General features: G+C 37.8%; 1 protein-coding gene across 4 annotated transcripts; it reads right to left on the reverse strand.

Moving 5' to 3' along the window:
- Positions 1–1,578: 1,578 nt before the first annotated feature.
- On the reverse strand, positions 1,579–20,344 carry LOC135472932 (myotubularin-related protein 10-B-like). 4 transcript variants are annotated; one of them, XM_064752666.1, is made up of 15 exons: positions 20,207–20,327; positions 18,263–18,313; positions 11,185–11,248; positions 10,172–10,311; positions 9,779–9,854; positions 9,584–9,684; positions 8,867–8,923; positions 8,143–8,230; positions 7,490–7,613; positions 5,474–5,561; positions 4,900–4,988; positions 4,489–4,619; positions 3,962–4,111; positions 2,562–2,734; positions 1,579–2,111 (listed from the first exon to the last, which is right to left on the reverse strand). In XM_064752666.1, exons 1-15 carry the CDS (start codon positions 20,267–20,269, stop codon positions 1,704–1,706), a joined length of 1,803 nt encoding a protein of 600 aa, XP_064608736.1. In that variant the 5' UTR covers positions 20,270–20,327; the 3' UTR covers positions 1,579–1,703. The 4 variants fall into 4 exon arrangements, with proteins under 4 accessions (XP_064608736.1, XP_064608735.1, XP_064608737.1 ...); XM_064752665.1 differs by lacking the exon at positions 20,207–20,327 and adding an exon at positions 19,695–19,974; XM_064752667.1 differs by lacking the exon at positions 18,263–18,313 and having other exon boundaries at positions 20,207–20,344.
- Between the last annotated feature and the right edge of the window lie 340 nt (positions 20,345–20,684).

A 20,684-nucleotide genomic window follows, 5' to 3' on the forward strand; every position in this document is an offset into this window, starting at 1 on the left:
ACACGTGCACAGTCTCCAATTATGCTGTCTGTCTTATAATTCATTTAATCAACATAATTAATGTGTCTGCCTTAGTCATCTCTACTGACGTACCAACACTGAGTTCAAGAATACCTGAATATCTTAAATTTGACACACAGCCTTTTATACTAAAGTAAATTTAAAAAATTTAAATCAGACACTCTTTTCTAAATTTAGTTACCACACCAACCCTGAAAATATAAGATCCCACCTCTGACTTTCTAGAGCAGTTTAAGTAAAATTCAAATGAAAATCCAGTTTAAACTGAACTAGACTGGAATAAAAAGCATGAATTGCTTAACATCTTTGTGTTAAATAAAAATAAGGGCGAAAAAAATTATATTTTAAAATTCTGTTAAATTTAGAATAGCAATATGCATACACATATGTTTTAACCTTTATCTGGTGCTTAATTGAAAACAAAAACTACTCCTTGTAACTTTAAATAATGATAATAATGATAAAATGATGGTAGCCAAGGTGTAAGCTATAACAAGAAAGAACTCTTCCCTAAAACACACATTTGCACGTATTGCAATACATAACAAGACAAACACCACGCAATATATCCTGTGACATTGTTTACATTTAAACATTCCATGGCAAAGCTTACTTCATCACCGGCATGTCTGGTCTGTTTCTACATTATCATGTAAGTATGTAAAACAATTCCATAATTTCTATCCTCTTATATAAATGTATTGTTCAAATGCAACATTTGCTTTGGCATGGTTGGAATCTCAAGAAGTTATATTTCAATGGTAAGACAGAATAAGTCTGTAAGAAGATGCTGTGATATGTGATAGGGTCTGAAGTGTTGTCAGGCAGTGAAAGAACAGGAATACACGTTTACATTTCTCAGCAAAGATGTAGTTTTCCTGTAAATAACAGTAAATACTGTAGTACACCCATATCATGCACTTTACAGCACTGCGTTTTAAATGTATGTTATACCGTTGTTGTCTGGACTATATCATCTTCTTTGTAACTATGTTTGACTTGTACCTTGATTGTTAAGCAAGGCCTATTTGTCTGCAGTTGATAAGTTTAAGCATTGTGTGGTGCCTACATGTACATCTCAAAAGGATTCCTACATCTACACCATATTTTAATTACATTAAATTCAATGTAGAACTGATGGATATATCATGAGCTGATAACAGACCTCTGATAATAATGTATATTGCAAGGTGAACATTTAGATAAACAAGCACAAACCACTCGATTATTCATCTGGGTAGATTTCAAAGTCCAGTGAGCTGTTCTCTAGGTATGAGCTGAGAGGTGTAAACACCCGAGTGTGGTGCGCCTTGCTGGTTGGGCTGGTTGGACTGAATGGGAATGAGGAGGTCATCACACTGGAGTTGAGAAGCGAAGCTGTGTTAGCATTGTCAACATGATCAAAACTGAAGATGAGGTCACTTCGGGGTCGGGTTAGTCGACCACGCTTTTCCTTGTCCTTCAGCAGTGTCTGCATCTTGTGCTGTAGACACAGAATTTCTTCCACCAGCAGACACTGCTGCATGTAACGTGCTGGAGACCCACCTCCAATTATCTCTGCTGGCTCAAGCCAGCGCAGATAGCACTGTGACCACAGGCGAATCAGAGGTGTTGAACAGTCAGGTTTCAAGACTACATGTTTATAATGCAAATTTGGCACATTTTCATACAGTTTGTGCAACTTACGAGAGTAAATCTGGCTTAGATTTGCCCCACTTGAGTGTCCGTCTCCATTTACTATTACTTTGCCACCACCTTTTCCAAACCGAGGCTTGGTACTGTTTCAGTTGGGAGTAAACATCGGCTTTGTTCAGGTACAGGGGGTTGTTGAAGAAAGACCTGTATTCTTTGCCAAATTGGAAGTCCCACTTCCATACAGAGGGCAGGTATATGGGTGGAACAGTAGTCTTGGTCATGCCCACAAGAAGGCTCTTCTGTTGATGGGGGCTGTTAAAGAGGAAGGTTTCAAACAGTCCCATGTAGATGCTGTCCCAGACAGTGGTCAGATATGTCTCTGTGAAGGCGAATGAGGATGGGAATTGCTGCAGCATCTGCCAGACACAGTCCAGGAAAAGGAGGAACACTGGAGACTACAACACAACAGGGCAACCATGATTACATAGTGGTTTGATTGAAGTTTTGCTATGTGTTCACAAAACGATTCTAGTCACACAAAGAGAGTCAGGCTTACATGGAACTGTCTTGAGTACATGTACCTCGCACACTTAGTGATGCAATACTGCAAATGGTTCTGAATGTTTTCTGTTGACAAATTATCTGGATTTCTGGATCATTGTCTTTATCAGCACTTTTGCACCATTTTGTTTTCCAAAATATGGTCCGTCACAAACACAGCCCAAAATGAAATAACAAGAAAAAAAAAAAAATTTGCAATAAATATTATAGGAATTACTTATTTCTAGGGCTTGGAAAAGAAGTGAAAACAGAGTGCCAGATGCATTTGCTGAACACCATATCAATAAGATACCATAAACTATTTAATGAGGTGCAGCCCTGCACTGTTACTCCATGTTTCTCACCTCCAGGCTATCAGCTGATCTTATGAGCCCACAGCGCTGCTGGAAGGGATGAGCCATCGCCACCCACTCCTTTTGTATGAGGAGCTGGAAGCCCTCCAGGGTACGAGAATTAGGGTCTAACATCAGCTGTACCAGGGAGGACACCACACAGCTGAAGTCTCGACCACCCGCCTCTGAAACAACAAGAGTCACCGTCAAGGTCAAGCTGTGTCTGGCTTGTCGGAACAACAAGTCATAGTCCAGGTCAAGTTGTGTCTGAAATGTAGGGACAACACGAGTCATCAAGGTCAGGGTCAAGTTGTGTGTAAGGTGTAGGGACAATAAGAGTCATCGTCAAGGTGAGGTGTAGGGACAGCAAGAGTCATTGTCAAGGTCAAGTTGTGTCTGAGGTGTACTACACGAAGCAGTTCCTAACTGCTCTGATCTCATCTGCACAGTGGGAATTCCTGCACACTGCAATTTAACTGCTGAGCAAAATCCAAAGTTTCTGGTTAATATTTCAAAATGAAAATACACTTTGATCTAAAATTTGCATTTGTGTGTGTGGAAAGTGGTAGGAGTCGGGAATGGTGGATAGAATTAGAATAAATTATGAGTTTGAAAAACTGAAAATGTAATCACTCCATGATGATGGGCCATACCATTGACGGAAGAAGTCAGCATTACTCTGAAAATTATAATCTAGAAATACTGCATTGTGATCATCTTATAACCAATAGGCCAGATTCCAAGAAAATATAAAAATTACATAAAGTTCAAATGAAAAAGGGTGAAAAGTTAGTTGTAATTATAGTTTAAAATATTTTTCAACTTTGTTTTAAGGAGAAAAGAAACTTGAAAATAATGTTTTCATGGTGGGTATTTAGAACCACCTCTTGGTATATATCGTCTTTGCGTAACAGTGTATTAAATGAGGATGTAACACATGTTAAATACATGGTATATATGTATTTGCACTAGAATTTGGCCTTTTCAGCTCAAAAATGTGTTCAACCTGAATTTTTATCATATTTACATTTTTAATATATTCACAAATATTACCATAATTCAGATTAAATGCAGGTGTCTGGCTATGAACAATAAATTTATTAGACATTTATCACATCCTTATATTGAAAATTGTTATTCAAAGACAATAAATACCAAAAGGTTGTTCAAAATACCCACCATACAGAAATATTTTCCAATACCCTTTAATCCTGAAAGAAAAAATCTAAAAAAATATTAAAGACCATATTCGCAAACAAGTTTTCCTGCTCTTTCATCTGATTTCGGCATCATTTTTATGTTTTCTTCTCCTTCAAAGGTTATGCAGGTTACAGTAAAATGTGCATGAGAGATTAAAAAAGAGAGACTCTTGTTATTATCAGTGATGGAGAGATTAACTCCAGTTGCATTACCCTTCAATATCACAGTTCTCTCATTTTCCTCCATTTCTTTTGTTGCACTGACAGCTAACAGCAGACAGGACTGGACGCTCTGTAACCACTTGGTGTTCTCAAGGGAGCTAAACCAGGTCAGGTCTGTGCTCCAGAAGTCTTTTTCAGAATCTGCAGGATAATTTATTGCATTTTAAAATCAAAGAACATTTGAAATAAATGATAAATGTATCTTTAACTTTTTAAAATAAGATTTAAAATAAGAAGCTTATAAGCATTAAGTTTGATTGGTAAAATATAAAACTATTCAAAGCAAACAAACATTCTAGGATTTTAAAGCCATAAATCTGAGGACAGGTTTAGAAAACAATCACAGCATAAAGTGAATTTAGCTTCAACCATGGCATAAGGTCTGCAATACTATCTGATTTCTTTTTTTCCTCGTAAATGCATGTAAAATGAAAACCCACCTCACTTCCTTAATATGAGCACTACACAACCAACTGTTTGAGGTACAAAGTGCACATACTATAATGTCTTGAACCTACCTATGACGACCAGTTCTTTTAACTTCTCATAACTCCACTGCAGATCTCTCAAGGTAGGGCATTCCTTACTCAGATCAAACACAGTGGGTGTGCGGCCCCGGGAATGGGTCAGCCGGACTGCCTCCACAGCTCTATTATAAACCAGATCTCAAATGGTGAAGCAAGAAGAACTGAATGATTGACGGACTGACTGATTGGTGTCTAGCACCTTTTTTGAGACAGCCACTGAGAAAGAGTAAACGGGACTGACTTCACTCATTACAAGTATTTGAAATTGCAAAGCTGCAAATTCTTCACTGCTTTTGCTAACAGTGGTAATAATATACAAACTGACTGATTGTGACTTCATATCATACAGGTATTTGGGGAAATCATTGAAAAGCATATGTATATGTACAACACAAAGGTTACCTAGACTCTACTTCTGTCATTGTGGTATCACTCCTCAAGCACGACATCCTCACCAGCGATGCACCGTTCACAAACGTGTATGACCATGTCTGCAAAGGGAACAAATGAGTGTTATTAGCAAAGAACATCAATAGTGCAAAAATAACAAGCAAGCAAACATTTAAATCATGGGACTACTCACACCAAGATGCACAACTGTTAGTCTGTAACAAACTCAGTGCTCATGATTAACAAAGAATTAATCTCAGGCACCTTGAATATCATTTTTGTTTTGTTTTTGTTTCTTTGTGTTTTGTTCACACTTCAGTTTTCGATTTATTTTAGTTACTTAATAAAATTCTATGGTGTACTTGTCCTTATGGTCCATCCTTACAATGTTGCAAGATAGCGATGTGAAACCAAGATTATCCACCTTAATTTTCACCTAGAGAAAAAGTGTTTGTAATGTTTACGAGTCTAAACACTACTCATGCATAACAAGCAAGCTACTCCAGTATTAAATAAGTTGTTTGAAATGAAAGAAGATTTTGTGACATCACTGACAAAACGTATCACTCATACTGACTTCACTTACTGGTGGTCTGTTATCCACAAAATGTAATGTGTCACTCTTCATGACAGACACAGGTAATTTTGCCGGCATGGTAAAACTTTCAGGTAAACTGCAAAATACAAGGAAAGGTTTAAGCTGTACTCAAGAATACACATCAGTTCTACAATGGTTATAAGGCTAAAAAGTTCAGGAAGACTGAGGGAGCACGAATGAACACGGTTCAGTTTGCTTGTGTGTTTGTTTGTTTACAGTCAGAATACAGATGTATACACACATATAATAAAGAAGATATTAGTATAAACATTTATTATAAACAAGTGTTTAAATGACTGCAAGGTGGTAATAAAGTCTGGGTGGACTTGTTCTATCCCGTTATAGTAACATGCAGATGTATATATAGTAAGTATAACGATAGAAGAAATACAAGTTGAGACTTTAAGTCACGAGGTTGGAAGTGTTTGGAGAGGGCGAGGAGTGGTGGTGGTAGAGGGCGAGGAGGGGTGGTGGGGGAGGGCGAGGAGGGGTGGTGGGTGAGTGTAAGGAGGGGTAGTCGGTGAGTGTGAGGAGGGGTGGTGGGAGAGGCTGAGGAGAGGTGGTAGGTGCGGTTGAGGAGGGGTGGTGGGTGAGGGCAATTATTGGTGGTGTGTGAGTGTGAGGAGGGGTGGTCGGTGAGTGTAAGGAGGGGTGGTGGGAGAGGCCAAGGAGGGATGGTGGGTGAGGGTGAGGAGGGGTGGTGGGTGAGGGCAAGGGTGGTGGGTTAGTGTGAGGTGGGGTGATGGGTGAGGGCGAGGAGGGATGGTGGGAGAGGGCGAGGAGGGGTGGTGGTGGGACAGGGCGAGGAGGGGTGGTGGGTGAGGGTGAGGAGGGGTGGTGGGTGAGGGCGAGGATGGCAGGAGAGGGCAAGGAGGGGTGGTGGGTGAGGTCAGGACTGGTGGTGGGAGAGGGCGAGGAGGGATGGTGGGTGAGGGTGAAGAGGGGTGGTGGGTGAGGGTGAGGAGGGGTGGTGGGAGAGGGTGAGGAGGGTGGTGGGTGAGGTTGAGGAGGGTTGGTGGGTGAGGTCGAGGAGTGGTGGTGGGAGAGGGCGAGAAGTGGTGACGGGTGAGGGCGAGGTGTAGTGGAGTTGAGGGCGAGGAGTAGTGGCGGGCAAGGGCGAGGAGGGGTGGCGAATGAGGGCAAGGAGGGGTGGTGGGAGAGGGCAAGGAGGGGCGGTAGGCGATAGCGAGGAGGAGTGGCGGGTAAGGGCGAGGAGTGGTCGCAGGAGAGGGCAAGGAGGGGTGGCAGGTGAGGGCAATGAGGGGTGGTGGGTGAGGGCAATGCGGGGTGGTGGGTGAGGGCAAGGTGGGGTGGCGGGTGAGGACGAGGAAGGGTGGTGGGTGAGGGCAAGGTGGGGTGGTGGGAGAGGGCGAGGAGGGGTGGTGTGTGAGTGTGAGGAGGGATGGTGGGAGAGGGTGAGGAAGGGATGTGGGTGAGGGCAAGGATGGTGGGTGTTCAAAGCTCTGCCCAATTTTGTCAACCCATAAATCTGGCGACTGTCATATAACAAAATATTTTGGGGTATGGTTTTAAAGCATGATCAAATCAAAAGACAAAACAATTTAAAAATAGGATGAAAATTCACACATCTGGAAATATGTACTAGAATGTCAATGTCAGAAGATCAAGTACATGTTTGTGACTTAATATCTCAAGAATTATGCATGCCAACAGCCAATCCTCAAATGGTATAGCAGAAAATAGTACATAAATCAAAACTCTTCATATAGGTGTAAAATTCTTACTAGTCATCAGTACAGATATATTGTCTGAACAGCATTATTATCTTGCTATGAATGATGGACAAACACATAAATATGATGGTACAATACTGTACATGTATATTAAATCCATCTCACAGCTGTTAGCCAAGTTCAAGATATCTACAACTGCTTATTTATAGGACACAACATGGAATCAAAAGGGTCATTGTTATATATTCCACTCCAGGTGTGGGTGGGTCATCATAACGTAAACAGGTTTTCATTGAAAGGTTGAACTGACCAGTCACAGAGGTTGAATCGTTCGTTGACCTGTGTGACTTCCCAGCCTGTGATACCTCCCAGTCTGTCTAGCTCCCACTCCCAGTCAGATGGTGCCATGTACAGGTGATTTCTGCCATCAGAGTCTACAACAACAAACACGGGCAGCGTTAATATCACAAACAGCTCTATATCAAAGACAATGTTTGCATCAACAGCAACAATCAACTAAGCTAATATGTAAGTAAAACACAATGATCTGTGGAATGGTCTGGTGTTCTGCTGCTATACTCCAAATGTAAAATTTAACTTTCGTTGACATTCTAATTACCTATCTGATTGGAGTGTTACACCGTATTAAAGAATATTTCACTTAGGCAACAGCGACCAGCACTATGATGGGAGGAAATCAGGCAGAGCGCACTGGAAACCCATCAACATCTGCGGGCTGCCGTGACTTGAATCAAGGACGAAGAAGGACGGAAGAAGAAGGATAGAAGAAGGACAATGGATTTTTTTTACCATAGTTTTCCTACATGTAAAACTGCCTACATCATGTTTTCACCTTGTACCATTTTTATGCAAATGTACTGACTAAACAAAAATGACACAGTTCTGAGAGATGTCCAATGTTAATTACATTCACAAAACTGCTTCCAGAGATCATATACTCACTTTTAAAATTAGAATTCCTTCCATACTCCATAGCAAAGAGTAACTGGGGCCGGTTGGGGAATCCAAATGCTGTAATAGCATTGAGAATCTGACAGAAACACAACATAAAATGAAAGCATCTGTATACAAATGAAGTACCATTATAAAGTATGATACATCAGATCCATCAGTGGTGCATTTCAACCAGAGGAAAAGCACACTCACACACTTGTTTTGATAGGCTTGTCTTCTTTAGAAAAAGCCTTGCTTTTATAAAGATGACAAACATTATAGTCACTGAGGAAGTTGTAGGATTTGTCAAATGCACAGAGTGATAAGTTATTATTAAACTTAGTGCTGAAATTTTTTATCAAGTATCAGGCACATTATTTTCACAATCCTTCAAATAAACCTGCTCAGGTGTGTCCATTGTACCGAACTATTGCAGGCACAGATCGCAGAAAATATTTTAATCTAAATGTACATGTAATTAAACCTTGGTGCCGATACCTCAGGGCTTGTTGACAAATACTGCATGTAGGGCATAACAGATATACATGTAAGTAAGCACTAGTAATAAATCACACAATGATGGGAGGGTTGTGATTTACACTGGCCAGTGAGGTTTCCTCCACTCATAAGTCTGACTGCCAGGACGCTATAAGAATTTTTTTCATTTTATTTTTAACCAGCATTAAAGATGACATATGAAGAACTAAATTAGTCATGCAATGCTAAATGTTACCTTTTTATCTTCTCCAGCAGGGGTACGTACTAACCCAAATCTGTGAAGCCTAAAGTCCTGCAGAGAAAAAAAAAAGAGAGATAAGAATGAAAGAAAGCATGAGCCTGAAATGTTTAACATTTCAAGATTAACGTCAAAATATTAGTCACATTTAATAATTAGTGTATTAGTCACTTGGCATCAAGAGGGTTAAAACCGTAGCTTTTACATTTATGTGGTGATGAATATTTACTTATCTATTTGATTGGTGTTTTACACCGTACTCTAGAATATTTCACTTATATTTCACTTGGTGGGAGGAAAGTGGACAGAGCTAGTGAGAAACCCACGATCATCCGCTGGTTGCTGGCAAAGCGCGTGATGAATAGACTCCCAAAACCCATGTACAATTGTGAGTCTATAGCAGTAGATAATTTGATTGTTTACCCCATGCGATATCAATTTTCACTCATAACACAGTCTATTTTTACGAAAGAAGGATACCTGGCTTTCTGGGAAGAGAACCCTTCCTATGTGTGATAAACAGGTTTGAATGTCATCCAGGTCATACCTGTGGAAGACACGTGGTCTTCACCAAAAGTAATACTAAGCAAACAACCCCATGGGTGCCGTTAACTACTTAGTGTCACCATGACCCCATGAATAATGAGATTGCTGAATCTAGAATTTCCCTGTTTGATGCTGGGATTCAACAGACATAACAGTTAAGTTTCCTACCTTACAATGCAACTCGAGGTATTTTGTCTGTCCAGATATGGTCATACCGTGCACCAGTTTCTTCCGTCTGGTAGTGGATAAACTTGAGGAGGCAACTGAAACTGGTAGATCAATATCATTTTGTTAAAACAGATGACTCAAACAATTCCCTTCCATTTACGACAATCATCACTCACATGCCTGTAAACTGCCTACCTTGAAAAGCTGAATCAATGCTGATAAGAGGAATGTCGTCTTCTGAAACCAGTAGATTTTTCTGTATCTGACCAGGCTGTAAAGAAAACATATCATACTTGTAAACTTATTTATATACAGGTGAAATGTCACGATTTTCTTCACTACGGTATATGTAAAGTTTCGCCTGTCTGTTACTGTTGAACATCCAGACACCAATTTTTGTCAGCTTTTACAAACCTGCGTCATGCAATAATGAGACATGAAGTCAGACAATGCATCATGTATTTCCTCAGTGAATTCAGTGAGGAAAAGGTAGTTTTATTTTTCAATGGGTTTTCTTTTGGTGCTTAGTTTGTCTTTACGTTTTCTTTCCTTTGAATGCATGCACATGTGTCACCAAACCCAACTCACCTGGTCGTATGATGATCTGTCTCCCGTTAAAAAAGTTATCCTAAAGTTTGTCACAAAGAGCATCCCTGAAATTCCCTGCTTTTTCTCTGTGAATGGTGAATACTTGAGAACATTGTGGCCTTTGGCTACCAGCCACTCACCTGTAATAAAGACAGCCTTAATTCAGTAATGTCAACCTTGTACATATCATTTTTACATGTCTAAATCAAGCACTTTTAAATTCTGAAGAAAAGATTTAAGCATTTTTGCACAATGATTTGTATTACTTTTGAAATATTAAACCTATTTAATCAGTTGAACATTATGTTGTAAAGAAAATAATATATCTACACTTGCAAAAATAAGTTCTGAATTATTATTGTAACAGTTAATTAACAATGCTTCTACTTTGTGTTTTATCAAATTACATTGTAAAAGTAGATCCTGTGATAAATTCATAAAAGCAAATGAATTGCTAGTGATGAGATAAAATAATTTAAACAATTCTGTTGGCGAGCTCAGCTTGAGCACATTGAAAACATACACTGTACACACATTTTACTTGTACCTGAAGTCAACATATACAGCATATTAAGAGAGGTATTGTACTTATGTAACTGTACAGCTAATTATAATAAGTGTAAGCATGTCCTGTTGTCATGTTCGTGGTATTGTAGCAGAAGCCTGTAGAGGCCTATACAGTGCATGACTGTCATCACTGCTTGGTACATGTTACAACACAGGGACAGGTTCTCTGTGTTAATAAACATCAACATGCTCCAGGAGGACAACATGTTTAGATCAGCATTATGTATCTGGGTTATTTATGTGTATACATGTATCTATATGTAGGGTAAAACGGATCGCAATTTGAGACCACATCCAACAAAAAGAGGAGGGACTGCACTTCTATACAGCTTGATCTTTGAACTAAGCCTTAACAAACTAATATGTAATTCTATTCCATCCCTTTACTTACATAAACAACTAAATTACCCCAAACTCTCTGGTTTGCTTCGCCACTGATACTATACCTGGGAGTAGTGGAGGCATTACGCTGGCATCAAAGAAAGCCTTGGCATTCGAGATAACCTCCTCCTATACAAGAAAAGATGACAAGTGGTGTACAGTTCAGTGTTCAGCCTTAAAGCTTGAACACTGTTATCTATGCATATGTGTTAATACTAAGTTGTAAATCATTTAACATTTTCATGAAATTCCAAACAATTATACAGGCCAGAGGCAAAAATTATTTTAAAATAATTAACATGAACAAGGTGCACCTGTGCACTTAGGTATGAATAATTTACCTTACCAGCAGTAAAGTGTACGCAAGCCACAAGAAGTTCACTGTCTTTGTATAGTAGCTCTTCTAATTTCTCCAAAATTTACAGTTTACAGCGAAGAAAGATGTGAAAATCCAACTATTATGTGGACAAAAATGTTTTAGACATAGACTGTCTCACCTCAGTCAGACCTTTCATTGTACAGCTGAACTGTGGGTTTACCTAAATATATTATTTGTAACACACATACACATGTATACTAAGATGTCTACAGAACTTACACTCAGGTAAGACAGCTAATACTGATTTATCTGGCTACACTATTAAAGCTCAATGTAATGGTCTATACATGCATTATTAATATCTGTGTTAATCTTATATGTCAAGTCATTAAAGCAGACTTCATTCCAGACAGTCTCTGACACACATGTTACTTGTATAACAGTTATAGGCTGACCTGCTATGTTCATTACTCTCTGAGGTACTTGTGTGATGAAATAAGATACTGTGACCAACATCTGATACCCAATGACAACATAGGTATTCTCAAGAATGGTTCTGACTCTCCCTATAATGTTATTAGGCAAAACAAGGAGGAGAAGTTTTACTGAAACAATAGCATTATCATATCACAACAATACCACGCTCAAGTTTACTATTTGAAGAGAAAATATTGAGGGTGCAGCTAAGCAGCAAACGATCAACCATGATTACTTCATGTCAAGAGATTCGTCAGAATAAAAATGACGGAGGAATAAGCGATAAGACATCCTCAATTCAGCAAAATTTAAACATGTCAATGTAACCTAACTCCTCCAATTTTTTGCACATAAACGAGCAACTATGAATTCAAACTCAGCAATTAAGTTCGTAAAATTTAAGCATGTAAAGCGGCCAGGTCACATTATAACTTTATTAAACTTTAGAATCATTTTAACACTATAAATAGTATAGTACTTCAAGACAATAATTTGTTCTATTCTTGATAAATACAGAATATTTTATATTATTAGTGAATGTGGGTATCTTTCCCAAAAATCGCCAGCCTCTTTACCAATACTAGTGCCTTTATGTTAAATCAGATTTGGTTAATGACCTTGAATTTCAACCCTAAATGTAAACTTTTTAGAGGCAAGATACTGTCATGATAAAATATTACTGAGGTGCCAAAACTTTCATTTTCCATTAAGAAAACCTTCCAAACAAACCTCAAATCACCTTTCTACAATTAACAGAGCTCTCGGAAACAGGAAATATACGCAACAGTCACAAGCAAAATTCTATGTCATTTAACGAAAGCTGAGCCCAATACCTGCTTCAACATAACTGATGTTAACTGCTAGATAAAATAACAGTATTTAAAAACCAACATCTCAATAAAAAAAAACAGAAATTTACTTGCATGAGGCTGTTAACCAAGTGTGACAAGCTGGATACTTGGAACATTGTCAATCAGAAGAATTCAGATTTGCAAAAAAGACGAGTTTTGTTGACAACAAGGAAGTTTTATCAAAATGCAAACAATACTGCTTCCTTGTAACAGATATGACAAGTTCATTTATGACAGACACATACTTTCACAACAATGACTGTAGATGGTTTCTTTCACAAGTTCTATAATTAGTTTAAATGAATACTGGATGAATGGAGAAAGCCCTCACTGGATTTAAATGGGTCATCCAGTAGTTTGAATGTGAAGTACTAACATATCACTGATTTCCTGCTAATGTCCCAACTTAGTTTCTTCTCAATAAGCTGTAACTTAAAGTTTGACGTGCAACAAAAAAGATTGTAAAATATCATTTTACCATAAAATTATTTTTATCCTGAAACCAGTGATGCTACAGACACAGAGATGAAATTGAGGAAACTACCTAAAATGTTTCATAAACTTTTGGTTCTTCTGAGCTACATCTGTAAGTTACCTATACAAAAGTTTGAAAGCAAAAAAGAATAACATGCCTGTAAAGCACACATTTTTAACAGTGTGTACTAAAAATACGACATTTTAAAAAGTAAGTAAATTACAGTTAACCTCCTCTTAAGATTTTGCATCAAAAAGAGAAAGAGAGAGAAACAAGATTTGTCAAAAAAACTGAAAACCTTAGATTTTAAACATGCTCTTCTGCCATGTTAAAGGTCAAATAAAACTGGTTTATGTGTGCCATGCTGGCATAAAACAAAACCTGTACTCTGAAATAATTAGCAGCCTGCACATACATCTTTGACTCCCTGTCTATCCAATGAAAATGAATGGACAGAAAACAAAGAAACTGTACACCAGTATTTTGAGTCTATTTGTTTTCTTTTGTAATCAAGAAATTATATGAATATCTACAACAGATACACAGCTAAAATTTAAGAGATGCTTTTCCACCTGAAGTTTTTTTTCAGTAGTGAAAGAAGTTAAGTACTTGCACCTGCTGAATGTACATTCTGTCCTGATTTTATGGATAATGTAGCTGATTAGGTTAGAGTACGGATGAACACCTCCCCAGTCAGTGTCACATGATAACCTTTGAGTTCTTTTGAACTCTGATCATATAGTGTCATCGACTTACGGGACAAAACTATATGTATAAAAAGATTCTTTAAATTCATTTATAGGCCTACTTTATCACAGTTTGATTTAATTTCTTTAGTTTTGACAAGAATGAATGTGATGGAAAAACTGAAGAAACGTCTAGTCAGCCAGATAGAAAGACACAGTATATACTGGTATCTTAATTCTATCCAACCAAGAACATCTATACCAGATTAGCTGGTAAAATCAACATTCTATTCTGACTTATGACATCATATCAATTTATAAACATGTTCAAAGATAATTGTTCTTTCACAAGTATCCTTGATGCAAAGGTGATGATTAAGCTGCTTCAACCAGACTGAACTTGTCACATGTCCAAAAAAATGCTGCTCAATAGCTATGTTAAATGAAAAGTAGTAGTAACCAGTCTATTGATTTGCCTCATAACATTTTGGCAGACCTACATATGTGTAAATGAATTTCTAGCAATAAAAATGAGCCCTACATATAACATACACATTTAAAAGCTGAATGCGTTTATTGTTAAGTGCACATACCTGATGTACTTAAATTATGTATACATGAGCAAGCATCTTTTTAACGTGACAAACTCAATTATTGCAATGTACCAACATAAATGTAATTCAGCTTACACACAACCGTATGCACCATTCCAACAGGATCTCCACATTAAAAAATGTTACAAACTTCCCACTGTGTTAACAGGAACACCTTTCACCAACCATACATGTACATTTTGAATAATAAAACTCCACAAATTAAAACTGGAATAAGATGTTTATTACCATAGCGATACTGTATGCAGTAGACCACCATAGCTTAGATGTAAATAATGAATACTGCTTTTAACTTTAGACTCACACCTGTGTAGTATGCAGATTTCCCCGACAGATTTACACGCAAGAAGCTGAAATCTGAAGGCATTAACGAGGTAGCAGATCTACCCTTATGTACATATGTAAAAACAGTACAGTAGCCAATAATGTTATGATATACCGTCCAATATATGTAAATAACCTAAAATTTTCATGAGGCCTTCGTGGCTCAGTTGGTTAGCACACTAGCGCAGCGTAATGACCCAGGAGCCTCTCACTCATGTGGTCGCTATGAGTTCAGGTCCAGCTCATGCTGGCTTCCTCTCTGGCCGTACGTGCAAAGGTCTGTCATCAAACTGCGGATGGTCGTGGGTTTTCGCCGGGCTCTGCCCGGTTTCCCCCCACCATAATACTGGCTGGCATCGTATAAGTGAAATATTCTTGAGTACGGCATAAAACACCAATCAAATAAATAAATAAATAAAATTTTCTCCATGACAAAAAGGGACATTGGCCTGATTCTGACAGTTCCAGTTATCTGAGAAATGTGTCTTGAAGTTTGTATGGAATGTGGAATGATACCCTAATGAAAAAAATGTAAGTTTCAGCACTAGAAGTAATACTTATTTTTGACATTTATCTGCCTATTACATTTTTTTTTAAACTTTTTGAGTGAAATTTTAGGCCATTTAATGTACAGTATTAGATAAATGTGGTTTATCCTGTCATTTCATACCTCCCTTATTTAGGTATATCTACATGACGAAGACTAAGAGGCTACATCACGTAACTTTTATATCCTTGTTCAGACAGTGTGAATCATGAGGAAGCTTTAACATCCCACCTTGCTCACAGTGAAAGTTCAAATCTACACAGGTATAACTTCCTGATATGTTATCCATGTAAAGACATAATCTATGTATGTACATGGAAAGCATCATAATGTCACGTACATAAACATGCGTCCATACATGCATTAAGGAATACACTATAGCATTAAATAAGGTGTACAAATGACAGTAGAATGCAACGTTTTCCTCAGTGACGTTGCAGTGCCTGTGTATTTCATATATGTTTTATGAACACACATACACAGATAATGGGAGACTGCAGGAAAAGCTACGCAGGTGGTCCAAATAACAATAGAATGCTTTGTTTTCTTCTGTGACATTGCCGAGTTTACTGCACATATGTTTTATGAGCACACTTACACCTCTAATTATGATGTAATAAAGGAAAGAACACATGAGTTTGGACAGTCTTGATACAGGCTGGAAGGAGTTTTATGAGTTTCCCACAGTGATGTAATAAAAGAAAGAACAAATGAATTCACAGCTTTGGACAGTCTTGATGCAGGCTGGAAGAAGTTTTATGAGTTCCCCATAGTGATGTAATAAAGGAAAGAACACATGAGTTTGGACAGTCTTGATACAGGGTGGAAGGAGTTTTATGAGTTTCCCATAGTGATGTAATAAAGGAAAGAACAAATGAATTCATAGCTTTGGACAGTCTTGATGCAGGCTGGAAGGAGTTTTACGAGTTTCCCACACTGATGTAATAAAGGAAAGAGCAAATGAATTCACAGCTTTAGACAGTCTGATGCAGGCTGGAAGGAGTTTTACAAGTTCCCCATTGTACACACTGTTCACTTTGATATCATCTATTTATACAGTTTTACACAAGCAAATTGACTGCATCTAAGGTGCTTAGATGTACTTGTACCATAACATGTAATGTACACAGGCTGATAATGTGATAGCAGAAACCAAATATAAACTCATTACAGTAAGTTGCCAGGCAGGACAAACATGTGTGTATAGAAAGCATATAGAAAATTCTACACTAAGAACTATAGTGTACTGAAGTGTCCTCTACATAAAATACATATACATGTATGGTAGATATCAATAATTTTTTATATTTAAATGTTACCTAATGTAAATGTTCAAGCAATCAAATGCATAGTATTGTGTAACTCAGCCTCACAAGACATGACCTCTTCCCCCCTATGGATATTACCTCAGTTACACATACATGTAAAGTAGGGCATAGGTGGGCTAGCGATCGTAAGTAACTAGGTAGGCCTACGGCTCACGGCAGTCAGCCTACGTGTAGTGCTTTTGTTGAAAAGTTTGACAAAGCCTTACGATCCTGAGCAACTGACGGCATCTGATCAGATTCAGTTTCTGTACACATACATGTAGGTCGACTACGACTGGTGGCAACTGCGGGCAAATACCTGGCAACATAACTGTCATGTGACCTGTTCATGATGGTGGGGTCCTTGTACACGATGCATGGATGTAATGGATATAATGTCTAATATACCTTTAACATGTCTTTTCTTTCAAACTTTAACATTTCTTGGAAAATTTTCTTTTCTTTTTATTCCAACTTTTCACTTTATACCCCCATTTAGTGAAAAAATAGACAAATTTACTAATCTGTTCAAATTATAGCCCTCTCTCTAGTTGCACTACCCAGTACGTCATATATGTTTTGTCTGTGCCTTACAAGAGATGCTGAGCAAGGAGGGGCTAAGTTTCCATACATGGATGAGCTTATTTCCTGTCTTATCGGCCCACTCGGGGTGGTCGCCATTTTCACAGTGTAACTCATGCCTGTGCGACCGCATCGGTGATAGGCTAATTTGAAATTAATCATAACTGATTATTTTGGAATACAATTTTTTTGTGAGGCCAACTACAAAAGCAGACTGCAAATCTACAAGCAGAGTGTAAATAGAGGCATCAGGTAAGCACAGAGAGAGATATTTCTAAGTACACATCAGAATAATTAAAAATAAAAGTAACCAATCATAAAGAAATACATGTAACAATTCACAGTTCTTACTGGTAGAGTGACATAAAGAGTCATTGCTGAAGGTGAATACCGCTTAAGCATTGAAACTGTGTTTTAGAAACCATTTATTCATGGATTTCATGAGGGTCATGTCGTGAAGTGCAGATGTTTGCTTCAGTCACCTATAACCCTTAACAACGTTGTACAGGTGAAAGTCAAAAATACTGACTGTTTACATTTGTGGCATAAGGTGGCATAAATAGAAGCTTAGACAAAAAACAACTATAAGATTAGCAAAAAATCCTGATAAACTATTCCTTAATTTTAAAGTTCTACAACAAAGATGTGATCAACAATACAGATGCTCACAGCATTTCCTCAGAAGAATGTTATGAAATAAACCCTTAACCTAAATAAAGTTCATCTACTAAGGTTAATGATCAAGATGCATCATAGAATCCCATCTAACATCAACCCAGAGAAGACAGTTAAAAATGTATATAATAGCCATGTACCAAGTACCAGGAACATACATGTATGCTAAAGCCATGAAAGCAGTGGATAAGATGTTGGCTTAAGAGTAAGAATACAGGCCACGCAGGTATAGAATAAGACACCACTTGCTCAGATTAGTGAAAAGATAAGCAATCACAATACTTACAGGTTCTTCTTCCTCATCTTCAGCGTCTATATCCACATAAGACTTGAAAGTCTTTGGAATTTAAGTACAGAGAAACAAAAACAACATTTAAACAATTTAAGAGGACACTTAACCGTGTGTAAAGTGGATATAAGGCAGCTGGGCCACATGAAAGTTATCTGTCCCAAAATCATCAAGTCCATGTACTTGTTGGAAAAATATGTTAGTTTTAGATAAAACAATATATGTATGCACTAGATTTATTCCTTGAACTCTATTTAGCACAGCTCTAATATATATGGATTTTAATGGGTTTATACATATATGTAACTTTCAGATTTACTTGCTGAAAGTACATCAAACATTGCCAACAGTTACATGGACTGTAACATTTACATGTAACTGCTGATTCCTTATTACCATTAAAGGTATTCCATACATGTAATATTCACAAATTTTAAGACTACATGTAGAACAAAATTAGTTGTTATGCCTTCCATACATGTTAAATATTCTCAGTGAAATGAATTCTCTCCACTGACTTTTATCACTGAAACAAACGGAACACACCTTATAACCCTCAACACTGTTTTATAGCATGTTATTTAATATATATTACCGAGGTAAAAGCAAGTTTATGTTTAAACCGACATAAGAGTAAATCTATCTCAAAATGTAGAAACTTGCACACCATAAATAATAAGAAATACCTTTCAGCTGTATGACACCATAAAACATCTTTACCATTCACCATGACATGTCTACTATATGTACAGTACACTATCACTTATGCAACTCATAAAGTGAGTTGAATTTTTTTAGGCATACCACATATAAGTATATGGCATACACCCATTTGATCAAACAACAAAACTCCACTATGACATAGTATGTCTGATCATCTACAAACATCCAGATGCATTACAGAATGAAGCTGACTGGCATGTAAGACTCGTCCATGTATATACATGTACCTATCACAGCATCACCTGTTTATACTGAATGATAATGGCCTGGAATGATAACATTTAACCACACAGCTGTATGAAACAAACTCTAAACTCTGCCTCAATTAGAGAACTCTGCTTAAGTTAAATGTGTAAAATTGTTTCATTTTTACTTCTGATTCATGTGCACACAAAAATATGTCATATTTATAACACTGATCTGATTATGCATTAACTGACTGGTAAACAGTTTGCATCATATACCTGTATAGGTAAAAACACTCCTAAATAAATACACTGGTAATGAATGTGGATGAACTGTTTCAACCAGTATCAACAGATTTAATGGATTCTAAAAACGAGTACCAGTACAATGCTTTAAATATACATGTATACATTTGATTTTGGGAAACTTGTGTTGAATTCTGTTTTGACAAAAACATATATACCCTGGCTTGTATAAAACCATGTATGGTGAAGTAGAAGGACACATGGATGAAGCTTACGTGTGTCACGTGCTGAAGTGTATGGCTATGAGTCCCGGAGTGAATCCATCCACTTAGCCAACCGTCCATCATTGCTACTTCAATCAGCCGATATTCTATCAGGTTTTAAAAACAGCACCTTCACACAACGCCCCTAGCAACTAAGATCGGACTGACAATGTGTACACCCTATTAGGTACGGTGTGCTTTGATTAAACACTTAATCAGTCAAAGTGAAAGCGGACATCTGTATCCCATGTGGTTCCACTGCTACCCGCCCTGGCTTTCGACTCACAACCACTCAGTTCACCAAACAATACTGACATCGGTAAAGAAATGAGAGGTCAAGTAAACGAATACACCAGGTCAAAGTCAACATAAGTGTTGTGGTTTATGACGGGAGGGGGCGGAAATTTATCCAAACCAGCTATGGGCTTACAACCGTACAACGACATGTACCGAAAGTAGGCCCCTAAATAACTTGTGTGTCAAATATAAATAAGCCGCTTAAATTTGAGAGCAAATATACTTACAGCTTTATCACGGTCAGCTTGAAACACATTTAAATAAGACTTGAATCCCCCTCCTTTTGACATGTTTGACCTTCATCAGATATCGTCCCCAAACCAACTCATTCCTTCCTATAGGATGCGGCTTCCATTATCTGTCTGTTTTCGTCTTTCGGGGACTTCCTTCCGCACGCCCTTTCGTGGTGTTGGAGAACCACTTAAAACAAGGGGGGATAATCCTGTGAGTTTGACGATGACAGCTACCGTGCCGTGTTTCGTCGAGAATACGTCATATAGACATCAATTTCCTCTGTGTACAGTTTACGCTTCTTGTTGGTGTACATTCGGTGACAAACACCCAGGGTGCACACCTCATATCACAGAATATCCATTATCTCTATTTTGCAAACAAAAAATAATCAACTGATTGGTAAATAAAATCCGGTAGCAACAGCCTTTAGCTACAATAATCCATTCAATAAAGTTTTTAGTTTGGATTAAA

This window comes from Liolophura sinensis, chromosome 8 (genome assembly GCF_032854445.1).
Source record: "Liolophura sinensis isolate JHLJ2023 chromosome 8, CUHK_Ljap_v2, whole genome shotgun sequence".
NCBI classification, from domain to species: domain Eukaryota; kingdom Metazoa; phylum Mollusca; class Polyplacophora; order Chitonida; family Chitonidae; genus Liolophura; species Liolophura sinensis.